At 41.6% G+C, this 23,449-nt stretch overlaps 1 protein-coding gene across 4 annotated transcripts in view; it reads right to left on the bottom strand.

The window, feature by feature from the left end:
* The window catches only part of NRP1 (neuropilin 1), a 147,682-nt gene that overhangs the window by 58,535 nt on the left and 65,698 nt on the right, over positions 1-23,449 (bottom strand). For all 4 annotated transcript variants that reach the window (XM_055543737.1, XM_055543738.1, XM_055543739.1 and 1 more), the window contains exons 5-6: positions 17,608-17,763; positions 15,334-15,500 (exon numbers count right to left, since the gene is read on the bottom strand). In XM_055543737.1, coding sequence (XP_055399712.1) covers positions 15,334-15,500; positions 17,608-17,763 — 323 coding nt within the window. The remainder of the gene's footprint in view (positions 1-15,333; positions 15,501-17,607; positions 17,764-23,449) is intronic.

Genomic DNA, 23,449 nt, shown 5'->3' with positions numbered 1-23,449 from the left:
TATTTATCCACCAGAACCATTCTTTTTTGGTTGTTTGTTTCAGAAATGGTTCTTTTTGTAAATTAAATTATTTTAAAAAATTTTAAATTTGTATTGGGATACAAAGAAAGTGAAGTCGCTCAGTCGTGTCTGACTCTGCGACCCCATGGACCATAGCCTACTAGGCTTCTCTGTGCATGGGATTTTCCAGGCAAGAATACCAGAGTGGGTTGCCATTTCCTTCTCCAGGGATTGAACCTGGGTCTCCTGCATTGCAGGCAGACTCTTTACCCTCTGAGCCACCAGGGAAGCTGTTGGGATACAGCCGATTAACAATGTCATAATTTCAGGTGAGCATTGAAGGGACTCAGTCATATATATACATATATCCATTTTATCCATTGTTTTTCCAGTAGTCATGTACTGATATGAGAGTTGGACCATAAAGAAGGCTTAGTGACAAAGAATTGATGTGGTGCTGGGAAAGACTCTTGAGAGTCCCTTGGACTGCAAGGAGACAGTCAATCCTAAGAAAATCAGCCCTGAATATTCATTGGAAGGACTGTTGCTGAAGCTGAAGCTCCAATACTTTTGCCACCTGAGAAGTTCCAATACTTTGGCCACCCGATGCGAAGAACTAACTGACTGGAAAAGACCTTGATGCTGGGAAAGATTGAAGTGAGAAGGAGAAGGGAACGGCAGAAGACAAGATGGTTAGATAGCATCATCAATTCAATGGACACGAATTTCAGTAAATTCTGGGAGATAGTAGAGGACAGAAGAGCTTGGCATGCTATAGTCCACGGGGTCAAAAGAGTTGGACACAGCTTAGCAACTGAACAATAACATCCATTGTATCCTCCGGAACCATTCTTAATGCATGCACAGACACGTCTGTTTCACCACATCCTTGGAGGTGACAAAAGGCAAAATGTTTTCTTGGTGAACATGACCACACTGTGGTGTGTGTGGTGTTGGGGAGTGTGCTTTTTATCATTTTGATATTTGGCAAAACTAATACAATTATGTAAAGTTTAAAAATAAAATAAAAAAAAAAGAAAAAATAGAGCTAAGGCCCACATTTGGAAATGCAAAAGAAAAAAAACAAAAACGAAACCACTTTTTTTCAAACCACTTTGAGGTTTCCAAAACAGCAAGAACCCTATAATGTTGTCACTATACTTTAAGATACAAAGTCACATCTGAAAACACATTACTCTGCATGGTTTTAATAAAAAAACTTCTGATATTTAAAAAGAAATGGGATGAATTGGTTCTTAATTTGTTGGAATTACTTTTGATAAAAAGATTTTCATTAAGATGAATTTTATATGAGATGAATATTCTAAGTTTAGGCACTTTAAAAAAAGATAAGTAGATAAACAGATGTTCCCATAAACTCTTCTGGAAAACAGCAAAGTTCTTAGTCTATGGGAACTAACATTATATTATAGAGGTTGATAATTAGAATTCAGTTCCAGCATTTACAGATTGGACCCCAAATTAATTATTCCTGCTTCCTTTTCCTTTTTGTCCTATCCTCTAGAAGACATAGGATTGCCCAGATGGTGATCATATAAGATGCCTTCTACATTTGTCTTAATAAATGAGATTCACTGATTTACCATATTTTGAGGAAATATGTTAAGCGAACAAATGTATTGACTGAGTTTTCTTTACAAGGTAAATGATTATTAAATAAATGAATTCTTACCATCTTGGTATCAGAGCTTTGTAAATGAATAACAGCATCCTTTTAAATTAATGCAATATTTGGAAATGTAAGTTAAAACTACAAAAATAGGATGATGTGTGTGCTGTAAATGTTAGTGATTGACAATACCAGTAACCAGTCTGGATTTTCAGAATAATGTTTAAAAAACTAGGCCAGGAAACTCTCTAGGCCCATCTATGTCTCTACAAATGACCCAATTTCACTCCTTTTTATGACTGAGTAATACTCCATTGTATATATATGTATAAAAGTGAAAGTGAAGTCACTCAGTCCTGTCCGACTCTTTGTGACCCCGTGGACTGTAGCCCACCAGGCTCTTCTGTCCATGGAATTCTCCAGGCAAGAATACTGGAGTGGGTTGCCATTTCTTTCTCCGGGGGATCTTCCCAACCCAGGTATCGAACCGGGGTCTCTTGCATTGCAGGCAGACGCTTTACCCTCTGAGCCACCAGGGAAGCCCATATATGTATAAAACAGACAGCTAATGAGAACACACTGAATAGCACAGATGTGTGAAAGGGCTGCACTCAATATGCCAGCAAATCTGGAAAACTCAGCAGTGGCCCAGAACTGGAAAAGGTCAGTTTTCATTCCAATCCCAAAGAAAGGCAATGCCAAAGAATGTTCAAACTACTGCACAATTGCACTCATCTCACATGCTAGCAAAGCAATGCTCGACATTCTCCAAGCCAGGCTTCAACAGTATGTGAACCGTGAACTTCGAGATGTTCAAGCTGGATTTAGAAAAGGCAGAGGAACCAGAGATCAAATTGCCAACATCCGCTGGATCATCGAAAAAGCAAAAGAGTTCCAGAAAAACATCTACTTTTGCTTTATTGACTATGCCAAAGCCTTTGTGTGGATCACAACAAACTGTGAAAAATTCTTAAAGAGATGGGAATACCAGACCACCTGATCTGCCTCTTGAGAAATCTGTATGCAGGTCAAGAAGCAACAGTTAGAACTGGACATGTAACAACAGACTGGTTCCAAATCAGGAAAGGAATATGTCAAGGCTGTATATTGGCACCCTGCATATTTAACTTAAATGCAGAGTACACATCATGCAAAACGCCAGGCTGAATGAAGCACAAGCTGGAATCAAGATTTCTGGGAGAAGTATCAATAACCTCAGATACGCAGATGACACCACCACCCTTATGGCAGAAAGTGAAGAAGAAGTAAAGAGGCTCTTGACCAAAGTGAAATAGAGTGAAAAAATTGGCTTAAAACTAAACATTCAGAAAACGAAGATCATGGCTTCTGTTCCCATCACTTCATGGCAAATAGATGGGGAAACAATGGAAACAGTGAGAGACTTTATGTTTTGGGGCTTCAAAATCACTGCAGATGGTGACTACAGCCATGAAATTAAAAGACGCTTGCTCCTTGGAAGAAAAGATATGACAAACCTAGACAGCATATTAAAATGCAGAGAGATTACTTTACCAACCATAGACAAAGCTATGGTTTTTTCAATAGTCATGTATGGATGTGAGAGTTGGACCATAAAGAAGGCTGAGTGCCAAAGAATTGATGCTTTTGAACTGTGGTGTTGGAGAAGACTCCTGAGACTCCCTTGGACTGCAAGGAGATCAAACCAGTCAACCCTAAAGAAAATCAGTCCTGAATATTCATTAGAAGGACTGATGCTGAAGCTGAAACTCCAGTTCTTTGGCCACCTTATGGGAAGAATCGACTCATTGGAAAAGACTCTGATGCTGGGAAAGACTGAAGGCGGGAAGAGAAGGGGACAACAGAGGATGAGATGGTTGGATGGCATCACCAACTCCATGGACATGAGTTTGAGCAAGCTCCGGGAGATGGTGAAGGACAGGGAAGCCTGGTGTGCTGCAGTCCATGGGGTTGCAAAGAGTTGGACATGTCTGAGCGCTCAGTTGCGTCCGATTCTTTGCAACCCCATGGACTGTAGCGCGCCAGGCTCCTCTGTCCATGGGGATTCTCTAGGCAAGCACCCTGGAGTGGGTTGCCATGTCTTCCTCCAGGGGATCTTCCCAACCCAGGGATTGAACTCAGGTCTCCCACATTGCAGGCAGATTCTTTATTGACTGAGCCACCAGAGAACTCTTCTTAATTCTCTGTGGTAATCTGAATGGAAAGGAAATCCAAAAGGGAGGAGATACATGTAGATGTATGGCTGATTCATTTTGCTGTACACTGGAAACTAACATAACGTTGTAAAGCAATTATACCCCAGTAGAAATAAATTAAAAAAAAAAAACAAAACTAGGCCAGGAAAATTCTGCATACTTTATCTTCATTTTGTAAGACTGGGAACTTAGAAGTTCTTCTCTCTTTTCCCCATGAACTCTGTGTACCTCCTGAAATATCAAAAACAGTCTGTTCAGTATTTCACAGTTCATATGATTCGCTAACCTCTGTTTATTATCACAAGTATTTCCCACTGGAAGTTTTATATTTAATTTCCAGATCTTCAAACTTAAGTCTCTGTCTCATTTCTTGCACTGTAGGCATCAGCCTGTGTCTTTACCAGGGTCTCAGTATTTCTCTTTGGAGACCGGGTCTATGCTCCATCAGTTTTAGCCCTAAGTAAACACATCGAGTCTTAGAAGCATTGAGACCTCTGTGATGATTCTCCAGACAGCTGGATCTCCCACCCTGCTTTTTTTCCTCCCACATTTCTGCATTAGTATGGTGGTCTATAACATTGCACTTGGATTTGTCTTCTTAAGGAAAGAAGAAAGACCAAATGTTGGCCAGACTTTAAGGTGTGAATAGGCTGGAATGGTGGTTGAGCTTGTGCCTTACAGATACTTCTGTCAAAGACTGGGGAGACAGAAGGATGAATTGTCCAGGCTTCATCTTATCTCCCCTAGTAGGCCGCACCTCCCCCTGAACTCGCTCAAAAGGATCAAGTGAAACAGCTCCACTAGTGAGGTTTCTTTTTTTTTTTTTGACTCTTTTTTTAAAATTTTTATTTTATTTTTAAAGTTTACAATATTGTATTGGTTCTGCCATATATCGAAATGAATCCGCCACAGGCATACATGTGTTCCCCATCCTGAACCCTCCTCACTCCCCAACTAGTGAGGTTTCTATGTGAAATCCTCAGATAAGCTTCAGGGTGAAGCCAACCTAAACAATGACTTGATCTAAGGGAAAAAAAAAACTTTTTAATTAAGAAAAAAAAAATTTTTTTTTTTTGGCTATGTGTTGCCTGATATGATTAGCAGCAGTATTTAAAACAAATTCCAGCTATGCTTCATATATTTATATTCTCATTTAAGCAAGCCCAGGGCACCAGCTGATGGAGTAAATTTATTTTTAATAGAATCACAGAATCTTAAATGCTTGAAAGGATTTCAGAAGCTGTCGCATCCAATCAGCCATCCCTGGAAGAATTCTATCTGTTGCCCTCTCAGGCTTGCTAAAAGAATAAAGGAGCTTATTTATTTTTCTGCTGAATCCAAAAAAATGTAGTTACAATTTTAAAGCACCGGGATTGTAAGAAAAATAAAACTTTGGTAAAATTAAGACTTCATTCTTCTGAAGGAAGGCAATTAGAGGCAGGCCATAAATATGTTTTTAACCCCTGGAGGCAAAAAGAGCTGAAAAAAAATGTATAAGTCACTTGTATAAGTACATATGTGATTATTCTGTCATAACATGTGCAATTAGTCTCAAATGCTTACTTTGTTCGATAGTTGGAAATATAAAAGCATAATGCATTTTATTACTATTGGGATTTATAGGGCATTTTTAATTTAATCTACTCTCCTTTCTTTAAGCGTACAATTGAATGAAATGTGAAGGCTGGGGGCTTGCTGTGGAGTAAGGAAAGAAGTGTGTGTGTGTGATTTTGTGTGTCTTTGGTTCAGGTCAGCATCCAAAATTGCTATTTTGATGTGGATAAAAATTGCCATTCTGATGTGGAGATTTCCAATGGTGCATTAAACGAGAAATATACAGAATACACGTGCACACCCTGGCTTTGGAATTCCCAGCGTGGACCTTTTTCACCTTTTTGAAGAAGGTTGCCGTGGATGTGTTTGAAAAGTTTCAAACTGTGGATTCTGCCGATTCTGAAGAACACACATTTTGTACTCTGGGTCTTTCAAGTTTGGATATGAAAGTTATTTAAAGCTTAGAAATCTGTGTCCTGCTTTACATGCTGCATAAAAGTAGCCATTTCTCCGATATGTGAACATTAACACACTCTGTAAAAGGTACAATTATTAAAGCCAGGGCAGAAATCAACAAACCCCACCAAAGGAATTTCTTAAAAACTGGTATCATAAAATCTGTGCACGTTATGGATTTCATTAACATTTTACTCCCTGAGGATTCCCAATTGTATAACAACAGAAGTTCTTTAAATTTTAAATACCACAGACAGGAACAGTCTTTCACCTAAAACAGATGTAAGACCATCAACCTTGCCTTCCTATTGGTCCACAGAAACTGGCTGGTAATTGATGGGTCCTTACTTGTTGTTGTTTATGTTTCAGAATTGGAAACTTAATAATATGTTTCCGAAGAAAAGATAAGTTAACAAGCAATAGACAGGTTTTCAAACACAGTTCCTTACTCTTGATTACTTTTGAAGTTAAAAAAAAAACAACTGTTAATTTATATACTGCAAAAAGAAAAACTCAAACAGGTAAGTCAAGGTCAGGAACACACAGCGTCCTAGTGTGAAGAGCTCGTTCCACTCTTATTTTCCCTAAATCTTGTCAATGCTGACTGCTGAGTTTATCCTTGTGTTTCCTTTCCTTAGTCTCATCCTTATCAGTGCATTTTGAGACTCAGTCACGTCTGAAATAACATCTGTATTTATTTAGCTAAAAACAGTCCACTTTTAAAAGCTAAAAATAGTGAAGCTTTAAGATAAACAAGCAAGCAGGTTTATGATGCTATTTTCCTGCATAAAGTAAACAGATGCATTTGTATTTTTGGAAAACAAAAGAACTATGGTTCTGTTCAAACCCTATCTATGGTAAGAGTTTGAAAAGTGACAAAACCAGCCAAGTAACCAGCAACTTTTTATTTCAAAATGCTGATCGGTTTGATTATTTTTAAAAAAATGACTTGGTTAGGATTTGTGTGGTATCTTCTACACCAGTGGTTTTCAATTGGGGATACATTTGCACCCAAATAGGACGTTTGGCAACACCTGGAGGTGTTTTTGGTTGTCATGACTGAGGGTGTGTGTGCATATATGTGTGTCTTACTGGCTTCTAGTCGGTGGAGGATGTTGCTAAATACCCTACAACACACAGGACAGGCCCCACAACAAAGAAATATCCAGTCCATAAGGTCAAGGTTGTCCAGACACAGAAACTCTGCTCTAGAGAAAGTCCAATCATTTGTTTAAATTAAAGCTTCTGCAGTGACCGTTCGATTTACTAGACATCAGTCACTAATCAGTTGCTGAGTAGGGATACATTGGCATACAGGATCCAAATTTATTTTCTCATACTGTTACAATAGAGTTGGGAGCAAAGAAGCAGGGGCCAGAATACTGAGATTCCAACCCAGGTTCTGTCACGAACTTGCTCTGTGGTCTTGCAAATCACTTAATCCCTCTGAAAGCATGCAAATTAAGGGATTTAGACAAAAGGATGTTTGCACCTTTGTTTAATCATATTCTTGAAGTCAAGATATTCTGGAAACAAATATAGAAACCTCTCCTCTAGAATTTAGCTATGAATGTTAGGTCCAGATAAACAACACTGGTATAAAACAATAAGAAACCAAAACAGCAGACAAAAAGGAAGGTTCATGTTCTACCAACGAACTTATTTTAAGTGTGCTCGTGCTTAGTCGCTCAGTTGTATCTGACTGAGACCCCATGGACTGCAGGCTCCTCAGTGCATGGAGATTCTCCAGGCAAGAATACTGGAGGGGGTTGCTATGTCCTCCTGCAGGGGATCTTCTCAACCCAGGGATAGAAGCCAGGTCTCTCACATTGCAGGTGGATTCTTTGCTGTCTGAGCTACCAGTGAAGCCCAATTTTAAGTGTAATTCTACCTAAACTGTTGTGGTTCTTTCAACACTGTCTTCCCAGTGATGCTTCATCATAAAAATCAAAGAGGCTTCTTTAAATGTCATACACTTTTTTTAAAGTGTATCGATATGAAATACTAAATCCTTTGACTGATTTTTAAAATTAAGTGGTCAACTTAACCAAAATGGTTAAAGTCATCTCAATATTTTTCTCTATGACAAAAGACAGCTAAAAATGTCTAAATAATAATTATGTCACATGTGCATTGTTTTTCCCCAATCATAACCTCCTTCAAACACAACAGAAACCTTGGAATTTCTTCTGTCTCTATATACATCTCCTATTATACATTTCTTTCAAATGACTTTCTATAACACAAACCACCAAGCTATCAGAAAAAAACATTAGGAAAAGTCCCTTTGGAGACAATAACTTTTGGAATACAAGCTTCCTGGCTGGAAACCTAGTTAGAGATAGCAGGTCTGTGATACATGAAAGGTGGGAGGTAAAGCATTTATTTTGTGCAGGGAATACAAGCCACTGCAGAACTAGGGTAAGATAACCAAAGGCTCACCTGGGTGACTTTTTAAAAAAGCAGATTTCTCCCTTCCAGATCAATGTTTCCATTAAAATAGTAACTTAATATTAGTTGCACACACACAGAGCATACCTGGGGAATAAACATTCAATTGAACAGCTGTATTTTCCCTAAATTTGCCAACATTATATTTTACACGTGTCATTCCACATTTAGGCAACCCAGTCAGCTATTTTCATCAGTTCTCTAGTAGCACATTTATAAAGCATTTTATTGCAGTTTCAGCAATTTACTAATGATCTGAATGAGAAAACGCCCTCTGAAGAGTCTGATCTGTAAGACCTGACCATATAGTCAGGATAAAGTCAAGAGACTTTATACTCGGGATAACATGTTTGTTCTGGATTAGTCCAATTCAAGCAGATTTTGAACACAGATTATAAATCTGTTAGAAACTAGTAGTTGTATGAAAATATCACAAACTATTTCATAAGAGATCCCTTTCCACACTCAACACATTCATAAGAGAGAATGAAAGATTCACTCAAAAAAGTGGTGAAGGAAAGAAAATGAGATATGAAACTTGTGAAAATAAATGACATTCAAGACCCTTAAGATAAATTTCTTCAGCTTCCACTTTAAATCTGGGGAAAGCCTCAAAGATTACAACAAGGGTTTCAGATAACAAATTCTTCTAATTGAATAAACAACACTCACTTCTCCCACCTAAAATCCGATAAAAACGTGTCGCAGTGCTGTGTGTCAGAGCGAAGATTTCCAAGAATTCAAGAATTATTTCATTCCATTTGGCACGGCAAGGATGTCCAGCTAGCCTCAGCTCTTGACATCAGGTCTATGCCTTTAAATGATGTTCTGTCTCCATTCTCGTTAAGTAAGTATAAAAGTTGCTCAGTTGTGTCTGACTCTTTGCGACCCCATACAGTCCATGGAATTCTCCAGGCCAGAATACTGAAGTGGGTAGCCTTTCCCTTTTCCAGGGGATATTCCCAACCCAGGGATTGAACCCAGGTCTCCCACATTGCAGGAGGATTCTTTACTAGCTGAGCCACAAGGGAAGCCCCCGTTTTTGTTAAGGGAGAATAATTCAGCTTCTGAATCATGATGGAGCCACCATAGAGGTTGCTGGTAGCAACAATTCACATTCACATTCAATTCGCATTCCTGGGTGGATATGGAGGTGCCTGATGGTAGTAAACCTTGAAGAACCTCCTGGACTAGAAGGAAAATCTTGAGGCTGGGGGCTGGAACCTGGCGAAGGGCATGACAATTTCTTCTGTGACACGTGAGGCCTTAAGACCTCACCAGGCTTTTCACTTTGCTCAGAATCTGTACAGTTTACTGTACTGGACAGAGTAGGAAGTGAAAAACAATTCCTGACTTCTCTGCTGGTGGAGGGGTAAAGAATCTGCTTCCCAGTGCAGAGGACACGGGTCCGATCCCCGGTCTGGGAAGGTCTCCCATGCCGCAGAGCAACTAAGTCCATGCACCACAAATACTGAGCCCTCACACCTAGAGCCTGTGCTCTGCAACAAGAGCGTGACCCCCCGATTGCCGCAACTAGACAAAGCGTGCTTGCAGCAACAAAGACCCAGCACAGCCAAAAATAAGTAGATAAATTTGAAAAACAAAAACAAAAAACCAAGTAGTAATTCCCACAGCCAAAGAGCTCTGCAAAGGTCAGCTACACCCGGGCCCGGCTCAGATCTGAACCTGAGCTCTGAGTCTCCAGCAGCCGCCTGCCCTCCAGCTCTCTAGGTGCCCAGAGACTCAAGTCCCAAGTCCGAGAAAGGAGGTCCTCTTTGGTTGTATGAGGCTGACTCTCCCCACAGGTTGTAGCTTTCCCCAAATCGGGACTTGAGGAAATATTTAACCTCTTTGAGCTTGAGCTTTCTCATGAGAAAATGCGGATTAAAAAACCTCTGGCCCACTTCACTTACACTTTAAGACTAAGATGGGATGTCTTAGTCTTAGTGTCTGAAAAGAGGCTTTTAGACAGGGAAAATGCTATAGAAACATAATACGGTTTTGTTGTTAGAACGTGTCTTAAAATGAATTTTAAAATCCTCCAAGCAAGCTCAGGGTTGCTTGGATCTGACCAGCTTGAATGAGGGCACCCACCTTCTTCGACCCCACAGCTGTGGCTGTGAGTGAACCCTGAATGTGTGTGTGTGGAGGGGGGGCCGGGTTGTAGGCGTGTTTTGGCTCAATTCAGCTCATCTCCTTACACCAAGGTCTTTGGTTACTGGTGTCACTTTTCAAAGTTCCTTCAGTTAGAAAATGTGGAACAGTATCCAAAGAAAATGCATATAAGGCAAAAGGAAAATATGGAAACAAGCTTCTGGAGAAGGTTAGCATGAGTTCCTCTCTTCTGGAACTTTTCTTCTCCTCATCCCTCAGAAAGAACCAGAAAATGTAGTGAACAGAGACGGGGCTTGCTGATGGATTCTTACAGCTACAGAGGGTCTTCTCAGAGATTTCTCTCTTCTATGGGATTAATCCATAATAGGGCTGAGGGACCAAACCAAGCAGGATGTGGGTTAGAAGCCAGCTGCTTTCTGCTCCTCTGGAATAAGTGAAGACATGAATAATCCAGCACCAATCTTTTTTTTTCCCCCACAAAAGACAATGCTACCAAATTTGGAGACACACAGAGTTTCAGCTTGAGTTGGTGTGTGAAGTAATTCTATTTCTAAAGTCATTAGAGTGTAGTAAGTAATCGATTAGTCCCTAGTGCCATTTTTATTTCTTCGGATCAACAAAGTTCATACTCCATCCAGGCATTATGTCTCTTACCTTTTTTTTTTCCTTCTCTTGTCTCCTGGCATTTTAATCAGGGAAAAGTCACAGTTGTTTTGAGGAAAGAGCTCCCAGGAGCTTTAATTAAAGCTAGAAGGACAAATCTGTTTACAGCACGGTGAACACCATCATTAATAAAACATCGAAATAATTAACGAATTAAATTCTGCTTTGTGTGTGAATGGCTATACTAGGATTTAGGATAACATGTCTTCTGATCAGACACATATTCTATGCACTTAGTTTGCAGATGTGAAAAGAAAAATCTGAGCCTGCCTTTCTCCGAGATCCACTGTCTCTGGCAAGACTGCCAGAGCTTGAATGAGGAAGGCTGTGTTACCTTTGTGCAAGAGCGCTAAGTCACTTCAGTTGTGTCTGACTCTTTGTGACCCATGGACTGTAGCTCGCCACTCCATGGCGGGCTACATGTGACCACGTGAAAATGTCCAAGTCAGGACTTCCCTTCATGCTCCTCCTCACTATACAGCCCCTTGCCAAGTTCTTAAGTTTTCTGCCAGGCTCCTCTGTCCATGGAATTCTCCAGGCAAGAATACTGGAGTGGGTTGCCATGCCATCCTCCAGGGAGGATCTTCCCAACCCAGGGATCTCAAACCCACGTCTCCCGCAGCTTCTGCACTGGAGGTGAATACTTGACTGCTGAGCCACCTGGGAAGCTTACGTTACCTTTATTTTATAGGAAAATAAAACTCAGTGTCAATGAGGTGAATGGCTTGGGCTCAAAGGATGTGCTTGAAAATTAAGAATTTTTTATAGCACCACTGATACACTGATTCTTCCGAATCCTTGACTGCTTAACCAGAAACAAACGAAGATAAAGATGAAATGAATAGAATAGTAAGATCAGTAGTTTTAGGATACAGACCAGAAAGGACTATTCTGGGGGGGGGAGGAAAAAAGGGCAAAGCTCACAGGGTGATTAACTCTGCAGTCGACAAGAGGAGGTTTTTGCCTCTCAGGATACTGAACGGCCTTCAGACCAGGATGTGACCACGTGAAAATGTCCGAGTCGGGACTTCCTTCATGCTCCTCCTCACTACACAGCCGCTTGCCAGGTTCTTAAGCTTTCTGCCAGACAACAGATCCCACAGGAAGCACCACAGAGGACATCCACACCGGCGGTTAACGACGCATTGTTTTTTTATGTCACTCGGTAATTTCCTAAAGAAAACAATTGAACCAAAGACTGTTCCTGTCTTGAGGGAGAGTCAGCTTCCAGGGCTGCCTTATTAATTTAACACATGCAAGTGTTTGTCCTTGTTGCTACAGCAACATGTTTGGTGGGGTACATTTCATGCAAAATGTGACAAAGCTGAAAAAGAAAACAAATTCCATCCACATTCCGCTGAGCATACAAATGGGACTGTCAGGTGTGGAGGGTCCTCTTGGGGGGCGGGGAGGGGGGCGGGTAGGTGCCTCCTGCCCTGCGTCTCCCTTATGCTGTGCTTGTGGCTTAATTTCTTAGGCATCCACCCAATGAAAGCAACCAGCCCACTTCTTCTAAGGAGTTTCAGAAAAGCTGGAAACATATGAAATTATTCATAATTAGGTGACGGGTGGATGATAAGATCGCCCACTATGTACACAGACTCATCTAGCACAGCAATGAACTTGCTGAGCTCCTCGCGCCCGCAGGCGATAACGATCATTTTCCCTCCAGGTGAACTGTCATTGACATTCACCTCCCACAGGGATGGACGAGCAAAGGCCCCACATTCTCAGTTTAGAAACAGGACACCCCCAAACCCATCCCACGTGAGCCTTCTCAGCACGAGGAAAAGTACAAAAGGAGACGGATGCCTCACAGGATACACCTGAATGTATAGGAATCAACGACAAAGATGAAGCACATGGAGTCCAACAGACCTCGCCTCCAAGCCTGATCACGAACCATGATCTCGGGGCATTTACTCAGCTCTTCGAATCTCAGGCTCCTCATTTTAAAAATGAGGATAACTAGACCTCCATCACAGGGTTGTTATGAGGATTAAATAAAAATGTGTCAAGCACCCAGCTGAACTCGGGGCACATAGTAAACACTCATACATGGCAACTATCCCGTGAATGACACGTGTCATTTGTGCTGGCACCAAATACTTCTGTCTGTTCTCCCTCCCTCCCTTGTTGCCCCTCAGAAGTTAAGTGTGGTCCTGGGAGGCACTTTGGCAAGGAACGTGGTGAACCACTCCTGGACAGAGTGTCAGAAGCCAGCCTGCTCGGCCATGCTACCTGCCTCCGTCTGTCTTGGTGACAGGTTCTGGATGATGACTCTTCCATCCAACTAAGTTCCGGTGTGAGAAGATGTGGGACAGACTGCTCCCACCCCCCACCCTTCCCCCCACTCCCCACACACCGACCAGAGAGGACTTCCCTGGTGGCTCAGTGCTAAAGAATTCACCTGTCAATGCAGCAGACACAGGAGACTCAGGTTTGATCCCTAGGTGGGGAAGATCCCTTGGAGAAGGAAATGGCAACCCACTGCAGTATTCTTGCCTGGGAAATCCCAAGGACAAAGGAGCCTTGCGGGCTACAGTCCACAGGGTCACAAAGAGTTGGACATGACTGAATTGACTTAGCACACACACAGCCACGCCAACCAGAGATGCGGGGGGTACTATCAGCAAGAGGCAAACCTTCTTGCCTGAGGGGTTTTGGTTACTTAGCATATCTGAACCATACTTTGATAGAGAGCTGAACCATTTGAGATTTTTCTTCTGGGGCCATCTCAAATGGCACCTGACTCCTAAGAGAGATGTGAACTCTATCCCACTGACAAATGCTTTGTGAGAGTCCATTCTGTCTCTACGCTTCTACTGACACAGAATTCCTTGCCTAGACGAATTGCTACCGTTGCATTTTCCAAACTCATGCAAGACCACCGTCTCTTAAATTACTGAGTTTTCTCCACGTCACCAAGAAGACAACTATATCACCATGCAAACTTGCTTAGCTCTGCAAAACATAAGCACCCCTCTAGAGGCAGGTCAATCACACTGAATTGCTGACTGGTGGGGGGGAAAGTCTCCAAGAGCTCTTTTGACATAGGCAAGTTCATTTCATTTCTGACTTCATCTAGAGCTGGATTCAGTGATCCCAAGGTAACAGCCTCTTCTTTTCTCACCCTCTACACATTTCTCAGTGTTATCATTTTGAGGTTAGTGTGAGTTCAGCCTCCTGAAATAGGCCATTTCACTTTAAGTGTATGTTAAACTAATATTGACCTTTCCAAAGTAAAACAAAATCTGGTATTTGTGCTCAAAAGACTGAAACAGCCGTAGATGTAGAAAGGAGGGGATTAATCATCCTGGTATTTTTTTCTTGCTTAGGAACTCTCCCTGGGAATTAGTCATTTTTATATATCTTGAAATGAGTGCAAGACAGGCTCTGCCTACACTCCTGAAAAGGAAGTCTGGATCCTTCAGCAAAAAATGTTGAATAATTTGCCCACAGTTGAACCCACACAGCCAAATATGACGTTTGATTTGACAGTGGGTGAAAAAGTCAAGAACCTGAATATCAGGCCTTGGGTGAGAGTATCCAGACATCAAGGTTGGGCAAGTTTAGATTTTGGGAGTGATGCCAGGGATGAGCTGGGAGACAAGTCCAGGGCGGGGTGCAGAGGAGGGGAGCCTGTGGAGGGTGGAAGGGTGAAGGCAAGCGGAGAGTATCAAAGTGGGGAAGCAGAACCAACATCACTACTAAGGACGGAGATGTGTACATTTCATATGTATGTGCCTGTACGAAATCCACAGACACCAACACCCACAGTTAAACCACTTTCTGGGCACATGCTACGTGGACACCAGCGTGAGAAAGTAAACCTCAACCTCGTTCTTCTCTTCTTCTACCCTGAGCAAACAAACAAACAAAACACCTTATCAAACAATGACTTCATGCACACCTGCAAGTACAGTTAAGATATTTCATTAAGGAAATAAAAATCTGTTGAAGTAGGAAGCACATCAATAGAAAATGTGTAGCTGTTGGGAAAAAAAATTCATATCTTTGAGTTGTTACTTAAGTGAGACATCTGTGCTCAGATTCTGTTGAGTCATATGCAAGTATCTGAGAAGCTAAATGGGTTTTCAGGGAAATCACCTGGGCTTTTCTCTGATCCTGTGAATTCTGCAGAGTAATTACATTTGGTGTCCCCTTGTCCTTCTGGTTGGAAGGTACTCATGATGGCACATTTTTTTCAACAACCTTTGTAGACAATCCAAACTTTCTACCCTGATGTGCCAAGTAGAAGCCACATACCTGGATCCACTCTCTGTAGGAATCCTCTCCCGGGGTCCACCCATTCTCAGGATAGTGGAGGCGGGAGCGTTCAGCAGACCAGTTGGTGCTGTACTGGGAAGAAGCTGTAATCTGGTCAGAGTGGATCTCTCCAGATTCCATGCCCAGAGCTTCCATACATTTGAAGTCTGAAGGGAAGAAACAATGGTCCAAAGTCAGGAAAATGTATGGAAACCTAAGATGCATATTTTCTTCTTTGATCTGGAAAACTAAAAACTTCATTTTGATGTTCACACAAAATCTTACAAAAGATGACAGCAAGGGGCTTATTGGATTGTAGCACTGATATGTGCATTTTCACGGTAAGAATTCTTCAAATCAAGGCTATAAAGATCTCATACTTGATTATTTTTCCAACTGGGCTTAGGGTGACACAAAAATTATTAGAGATTTTTTAGGAAATGATGGATATTCTGATTCACTTTCAAAGTTAACATATGCAGATATGTCATATGCATACACATCGAGTTATATTTAAATAAAATTTTACTATTTCCTCTAAGATCTAATAAAAGTGAAAAAGACTCTTTGTCCATTTACAGCTCCTATTTGGTGGGCTGAGTAGAACTTAACTCTCTGTCTTTCAGAGTCCTTAACACTGGTGCCAAGGCTTCCCCTCTCAGACTCCCCTGTGTTATTCCCCTGCCCTGACCTGGCCATAGTTAATAACACCATGAGTTTATCTTATTAATATACAAGAGTATCCATCAGGGGTAAACTGTAGTATCATAGGGTCCCAAAGACCACCACAGTTTTACAGCATAAACAGTAACATTCACAATAATGTCCATGAATCATAAATACATATATTCCATTAGGCCTCATATACTCAACAAAAAATGAAATATGAACTATGATACTGGGAAGTGAATAATTAAGGTCAGGAAAATGTGAATTCAAAGTACCAAAGTGCAAAAAAAAAAAACCAAAAACCTTCAGAGATTAAAGAGAAGGCTCTCAGCCATCCAGAAAAACCTCAACCAATGAAACTTCTACATTTTCTGTATTTTCCAGCATAATTAATACTGTTTTATGGCATAAAAGATTTTCTTTCACTGGTTTCACACTTTTAAGCTTTAGATTTGTTATTTGGAATATAAAATAGGCACAAAAATACATGAATGAATTAACCAAATAAATTAAGTACAAAGAAGATTTTGAAGTTTAATTGGCTTTTTTCCTTTTCTAGTAAGATCTGGTAGAAAAGACATGAGCATATCTGTAAAAGAGGTCTCCAAACTCCCCTGCCTTCTATGCTACGTGATAACCTAGCAGCTAAAACTGGAGAAGACAATGGCAACCCACTCCAGTACTCTTGCCTGGAAAATCCCATGGACGGAGGAGCCTGGTGGACTGCAGTCCACGGGGTCGCTAAGAATCGGACACGACTGAGGAACTTCACTTTCACTTTTCACTTTCATGCATTGGAGAAGGAAATGGCAACCCACTCCAGTGTTGTTGCCTGGAGAATCCCAAGGGCAGGGGGAGCCTGGTGGGCTGCAGTCTATGGGGTCGCACAGAGTTGGACATGACTGAAGTGACTTAGCAGCAGCAGCTAAAACTGTTGAAACCCAAATCATTCATTGTTCTTTCATGTTTTCTCCCTCGGGCCTTTAAAAAAGCTGGAGACAACATCAACTTTGAGCAAAGACTGAGTTAGTCAAGTATTTTAATAAGATACAAAACCATATTACTTCTTTTTTCTTTTATGGAAAGTAATCACAGAAATTGAAACTTGCTTCTTTTACATGAACATCCACTTTCATTCATGTAAGAAAGACAAAAACAGCATCTGCCAGGGTCTCTCCAAACTACCACGCACCATCCATTCTCCCTGCCTGCCCATCAGTGAACTATGTTGATACTGACTGGTCCTTATTATCAGAGATTGATACCTGTGCTTTCCTGACTCTCAATCCAATACATGCCGGAGGGTGCCAGGTAGGTGGTCTGGTCATATTTCATTGTTTCTAGGTGCAGTTTTGCCATTTCCCAATTTTTCTCACGTAATTTCCGAGGTTTACAAGCAGCCTTCTCACACATAATTTTCTTAAGAAAGCACCCCAAATAGTTCTTTCTGTTGATATTCATATAAACCATTTAAAAGAGAAAGAGAAACACTTGGCACTCCAACTCACAAAACACATCTTTAGTGTTTCATAGAGCCACAGGCGTGTGAGGAGGAAGCGCAGAGAATATTTAAGGCAGGGCTTTGCAAGAGGCGTGAATACTGACCTTCTGAAACACTGCTTTGCAGGACACTGTAGTTTGCCGAGAAGCCTTCTTTGGCTATGGCACTGTCCGTGTAGAACACCATGGACAGGATGCCGGACGACGAGAGGATTCGACCTGGTGTCTTCTGTCCACAGTATCGCCCAATGTGGGGACCAACTGCAGAGGGAGAATGCAGAGACCGTGAAAACACCTTTTCTGCTGCAGCTCATGCCAGAAAACCATTTGCAGACATGGGTCCCAGCGGAACCCAGAAGTGTTTTCTTACCAAAAGCAAGCCTTCCCTGGTTAATTGGTTTGCGGTGAACATACTGGATCAGGTTTGTGGAGGATTTTCAAGTGTGCTCAGAAGGGCAATGACAGGCGTAACCACATTCCCCAGTGAGCAGGACTGTTTTCAGGAACAAAATCGAAATACTGGCTTCAATTGTAAAGGAGATTTGGGCTGCCAAGTGCACCCTGGCATTTATCTCCAGGACCACATGGTACACTCGGTCCAGCGCCCAGCAACTCCGCCATGCTGTGATCACCCAGCGAGGGTTCTTGGAGTTGCCTATCCTCCCTGCCCCCAACCTAGGAGGGGATCCTGGGAAAAGTCCTGGAACAGAGCGGTCCTGGCAACAGAGCAGAACCAAGGTCTGATCCCACCCTGGGTAACCCCCACTTTCTTCCTCTTTCATCTTTCAGTCCTGGAGCCTCGTTATGATAAACATCACAGACTTAGACAAGTGACAGTGGGTGATGTATCTGAAGACTAATAACTGTAATAATTAGCAAATTTACAAACTATAGATATTAGTATACATATTAGCGAATTGTAATCAAGACAAAGGAAAAATGCATCTTTCTGGTTTCTGTTTTTCATGTCCCAAACCTTAGAGAGATGATGCATGGCACTTGTGTCCAGTGGACAAGAGAGGACCCAAATCAGCCATCTGACTGCACACCAGGAAAACAGGCAGTAACGGAGGCAGAGAAAGACTGGGGACACTGACGAACTTGTGATAGAGTCAAATTGTTATTTGGCTTAAACTGGCCAGCCCTTTGTTGAAGTGCTTTCACACCAACTGTGGCAATTCAGCAACTCTAAGTTGCCTTATGGACAGTGCAGAAGCCCTCTGGGCTTGGAGAATCTTTTCATTTCCCTGTATAGATCAGCAGCAAGACCAAAAAAAAAAAAAAAAAAAAAACCCCTCCTTTTTCTCTAGAATTTTTTTCATAGCACATATGGTAAAAACATACCAGATGGTTTGGGCTTAGAAGGACAATCTGGTATAGACCATTTTCCCCTCCAAGAAATCCATGGTTCTGTGCATTTCAACTAAGAGTTATTGCTTTGTTCAAGGAGGCACAGTAGGTGGACTTTTCTCTGGAGGGATGGGTCGTGGGGAGGGGTGTGGGGTTCCAAGGCCAGTGTGTGCCACTTAGATGCAGAAGGTGGCCGGTGAGGGCTGGGAGAAGCTTCATGTGTGATCGAGAAAGCGAACCCCATAAGATCTGGCCTACCTGGAGCCTCACGTGCCTGCTGAGTTCCTGGCCAGTGGCTGTCTGAACACCCTGCTTTACAGAGTGATCAAATCCTGGGCTAACAGGTTTTTAGTTCCTGGCCAACCATCTTTAAAAAATAAAAGGAAAGAAAAGAAAAAAAAAAAAAAAAAACTAAACCAAAGTGGTTGACTATTTGAGTTAGTGCAAAATGCAAAGTTTGAATAGCTGATAACTTCTCCATGTGCCCAAAGTAACGGATCTGCCAAATTCTGTCATCCTTCACTTTCCAGCACCCAAATATTTGTGTGTGTCAACCGCTTTATTATAAAGAAGACAAGGAGGCTGCTCATTTAGGGGATGGATACAGATGATCCAAAGGGCACCAGAGTCCTGGACGGTGGCTCTGCAGAATTGGGGGGAAAGGTCGTGGTATCAGGTTTCCCAGTTGGCAGAAGACAGCCTCTCAGATGAAACTCACTGATTTTTGTTTCTCTCCAGCTTTAATCCTGGCCTCAGATTCTCCTACACCAAGTGCTGGCTCTTGGCTAGGCTTTCTTCATTCTGAATGTGGCCTTGTCACCAATTCAACACTTCCCCCTTCCCCTGAGGGGTGCAAAGTTGCCAGAAACATACACATGAAAATATCTCACTAGAGCCATAAACTCAGGTCTTTGCTTTCCCCAAAAGAAATCCCATTTCTGGTCTGCAGTCTTAATGGGAGGCTTAGAATCTAAATATCTACTTCTGCTTTATTGACTAAGCCAAAGCCTTTGACTGTATGGATCACAACAAACTGTGGAAAACGGGAATACCAAACCACCTGACCTGCCTCCTGAGAAATCTGTATGCAGGTCAAGAAGCAACAGTTAGAACTGGACATGGAACAACAGACTGATTCCAAATTGGGAAAGGAGTACGTCAAGGCTGTATATTGTCACCCTGCTTATTTAACTTATGTGCAGAGTACATCATGAGAAATGCCGGGCTGGATGAAGCACAAGCTGGAATCAAGATTGCTGGGAGAAATATCAATAACCTCAGATACACAGATGACACCACCCTTATGGGAGAAAGTGAACAGGAACTGAAGAGCCTCTTGATGAAAGTGAAAGAGGAGAGTGAAAACTGGCTTAAAACTCAACATTCAAAAAACTAAGATCATGGCAATCAATCCCATCACTTCATGGGAAATAGATGGGGAAACAATGGAAACAGTGACAGATTTTATTTTGGGGGCTCCAAAATCACTGCAGCCATGAAATTAAAAGATGCTTGCTCCTTGGAAGAAAAGCTATGACCAACCCAGACAGCATATTAAAAAGCAGAGACATTACTTTGCTAACAAAGGTCTATCTAGTCAAAGCTGTGGTTTTTCCAGTAGTCATGTATCGATGTGAGAGTTGGACTATAAAGAAAGCTGAGTGCTGAAGAATTGATGCTTTTGAACTGTGGTGTTGGAGAAGACTCTTGAGAGTCCCTTGGACTGCAAGGAGATCAAACCTCTTGATCCTAAAGGAAATCAGTCCTGAATATTCATTGGAAGGACTGATGTTGAAGCTGAAATTCCAATACTTTGGCCACCTGATCCACTCCTTGGAAAAGACCCTGATGCTGGGAAAGATTGAAGGCAGGAGGAGAAGGGGTCAACAAAGGATGAGAGGGTTGGATGGCATCACCGACTGGATGGACACGAGTTTAGGTAAGCTCCGAGAGTTGGTGATGGACAGGGAAGCTTGGCGTGCTGCAGTCCGTGGAGTCGCAGAGTCGGACACGACTGAGCAACTGAACTGAACTGAGAGTCTACTCATCTTCCCTCACTCTTTCCCCTCATCTAAATTCCATTGTTGTGGTTTCATAACTTTCTTTTTCTTGTGTTTGTGGGCAAACTTTTACAGCCTTAATCCTTGGGGTCGTTCTCGACTGGCCAAAGCCACTGACCTTACCAGGAATACAAGCACACAAGGGAAGCTTGAAGTCATCCCCATCCCCCTCCCCGCCACCAGCTCTGGCTGCCTCCCCTCCCCTCCACCATCACCCAATTCCCCTGGGGATGGCGGGAAAGGGGGTCTCTTTGAAAGAGCAAACAGAAGAGAACTTGTCTAGTGCAGACTCATAATTTAGAGAATCTCCATGACTCACTGGTTTATAATGTTGAAGACATGCCTGGTAAATCTGCCTTCTGTCCTTCTGAACATCGCCCCCGGACACCAGCATGCAGCTCTCTTTAGGAACCCTCAAGACTGGAGAGTGAAAGGCTTTTTCGACTATAATACAAAGAAGTATTGAATTTTCCTGAACAACAGCGAGACCTTAGCCTAGCAAGCTAATGCAATATTGATCTGAGCTGGAGCGGCTGCAGGACCCTGATCTGTCTTGTGTGTGTGCTCATTTGTGGATTTACATGATCACAGCTCTTGGGTTCCCTACTTCCGTTACGGTGGAGCCAAAGAGCAAGGCGATGAATGCCAACTTCCCCAAAACAGAAGTATAATTCAAAAATGGAATGCCTGGAGAATTTAAAAAACAGGCATCAGGCTCTCTCTGCGGGGAGAGCAGGCCTACGATGACCATTGCTTCTCAGGTGTGAAGGCAACACTGTGTTTGTGCTGCTTGAAAGAGGAAACGGCAAAACCCTATTCTTTGTATTTTTTCCACTAATCCCTCCATTAATTAGAACCCTACCTTAGAATCAGATAATTTGGCTTTCTGCCACCTTTTTATGAGGAAAAATAGGCAACCATCTACTATAAAGAAGTACTATTAAAATAAGGTATTTTTGAATAAATAAACACAAAAGGGAATCATTTTAAACAGGTACAAAATCAGCCAAGTCTATTTTTCTTAAGGTAAACCTTTTGGTGGAGAATATCTGGATTTTGCAACTTTTCCCCAGAAAAAAGAATTGGCACAATTTATGTCATTTATATTTTGGAAGGTTTATATCACTGATATTTTATATTTATATCATTGATACTGTATATTTATATTTTAGAAGGTTATTTTTAACATAAAATTTCATCTAGCTTTGATGAAGCTTATTCCTGAAATCTTAATAATAATTCCTAATAATTAGGACACAGAGCATTTCCAGCTCTTCCCCCAGCCTGGATGGAGAGCTGGCTTCACGGGCATCCAGGTGCCGTGAGCTAGGCATTCACACTTGGCCCCATAAGTCAGCACAAGCATCTGCAGGCACACTTAGTTCATGGCTCTGAAAGTGTGTGTAACTTTGACCAATGACTCCAGAGCTGTTAGTTTGGAATCTATGGAGCTTCAAAGAGACTGCTAGCTGGAGAGGTGGGGTTCGCGACGTGCATGTCTTGGATCTCACATTTTGGAGTAAACTGCTTCTCTTCGAAGTCAAGTTGAATCGCTTTCAATTACTTGTCGTCTAATTCAGTGTCTATGATAAAATGCCGCATAAAATCACTTGATGGGTAAAAGGCTTCAGTGCCTTCTGGTTGTTTTTTTTGGAAAGGATATCAAAGAATAAAAGCGATTTTGCTGGCAAGGAAATCTGTGTGTTGAACTACGATGACAAACATGTTCCTTGCGCCACTGACAAAAAACCCAGGAGGACACACCCTCTCATTTTGCCTAAAAAAAGAGTGCGCTGCAATGCTGGCATAGACAGGATGAGGCCAGGTGAACAAAAACAAATATACAATCACATTTTTCTAATTCCAAAGCCAGTTTTCTCTAGGAATAAGTCAATTCACCCAAAACATGGGTGAATTGCAGGCTAACAACCCGTATTGTTAATTGTTCTTCGCTTCAACTCAGTGATTTTCTAGAGCCAGAAAATTACTACTTTGGAAAACCCTTGACACTAATAACAATGCTCTCCTTTCTACATAAGTTGGTTGATTGGACCTTCTTTTCAGATGTCAATTTAAATATAAGTTCTAGAAAAGAAGGCTGCAAATTTGGGTTGTGAACAAATAAACCCATTATTAAATGTTCCAACTATTATTGCAATACTATTATAATATTGTTTTCCTAATTATCGGATTGAATACTTGGAAATCAATCAGAGCTCTGTTTGGACAAATCTCATTACTTAATGAGGGAGTTTCAATAAAATCATCATAATCCTATTTATATGGTTAAATAAAGGAAAGAAGAGACTCAACTAATGATAACTCACCCATTTGCTCCAATGACATAAGCTTTCTCTAAACCTAGATTTTCTCTAGCGCTGTTTACTACTAAGGAACATAACTAAACTGAATGACACTGATCATTTAATGTCATTTCTAAGACAAAGGCAATCTCTTTCACATGATATTAGCTTTCGTTCACAATTTACTTAAATAGTCTTTCTTCCATCTGATAATATCATTTGACTATTTTATAG

This window comes from Bubalus kerabau, chromosome 13 (assembly GCF_029407905.1).
Source record: "Bubalus kerabau isolate K-KA32 ecotype Philippines breed swamp buffalo chromosome 13, PCC_UOA_SB_1v2, whole genome shotgun sequence".
NCBI classification, from domain to species: domain Eukaryota; kingdom Metazoa; phylum Chordata; class Mammalia; order Artiodactyla; family Bovidae; genus Bubalus; species Bubalus kerabau.
Note: the sequence above shows the minus strand (reverse complement) of the source record. Positions and strands in the feature narration are given on the sequence as shown.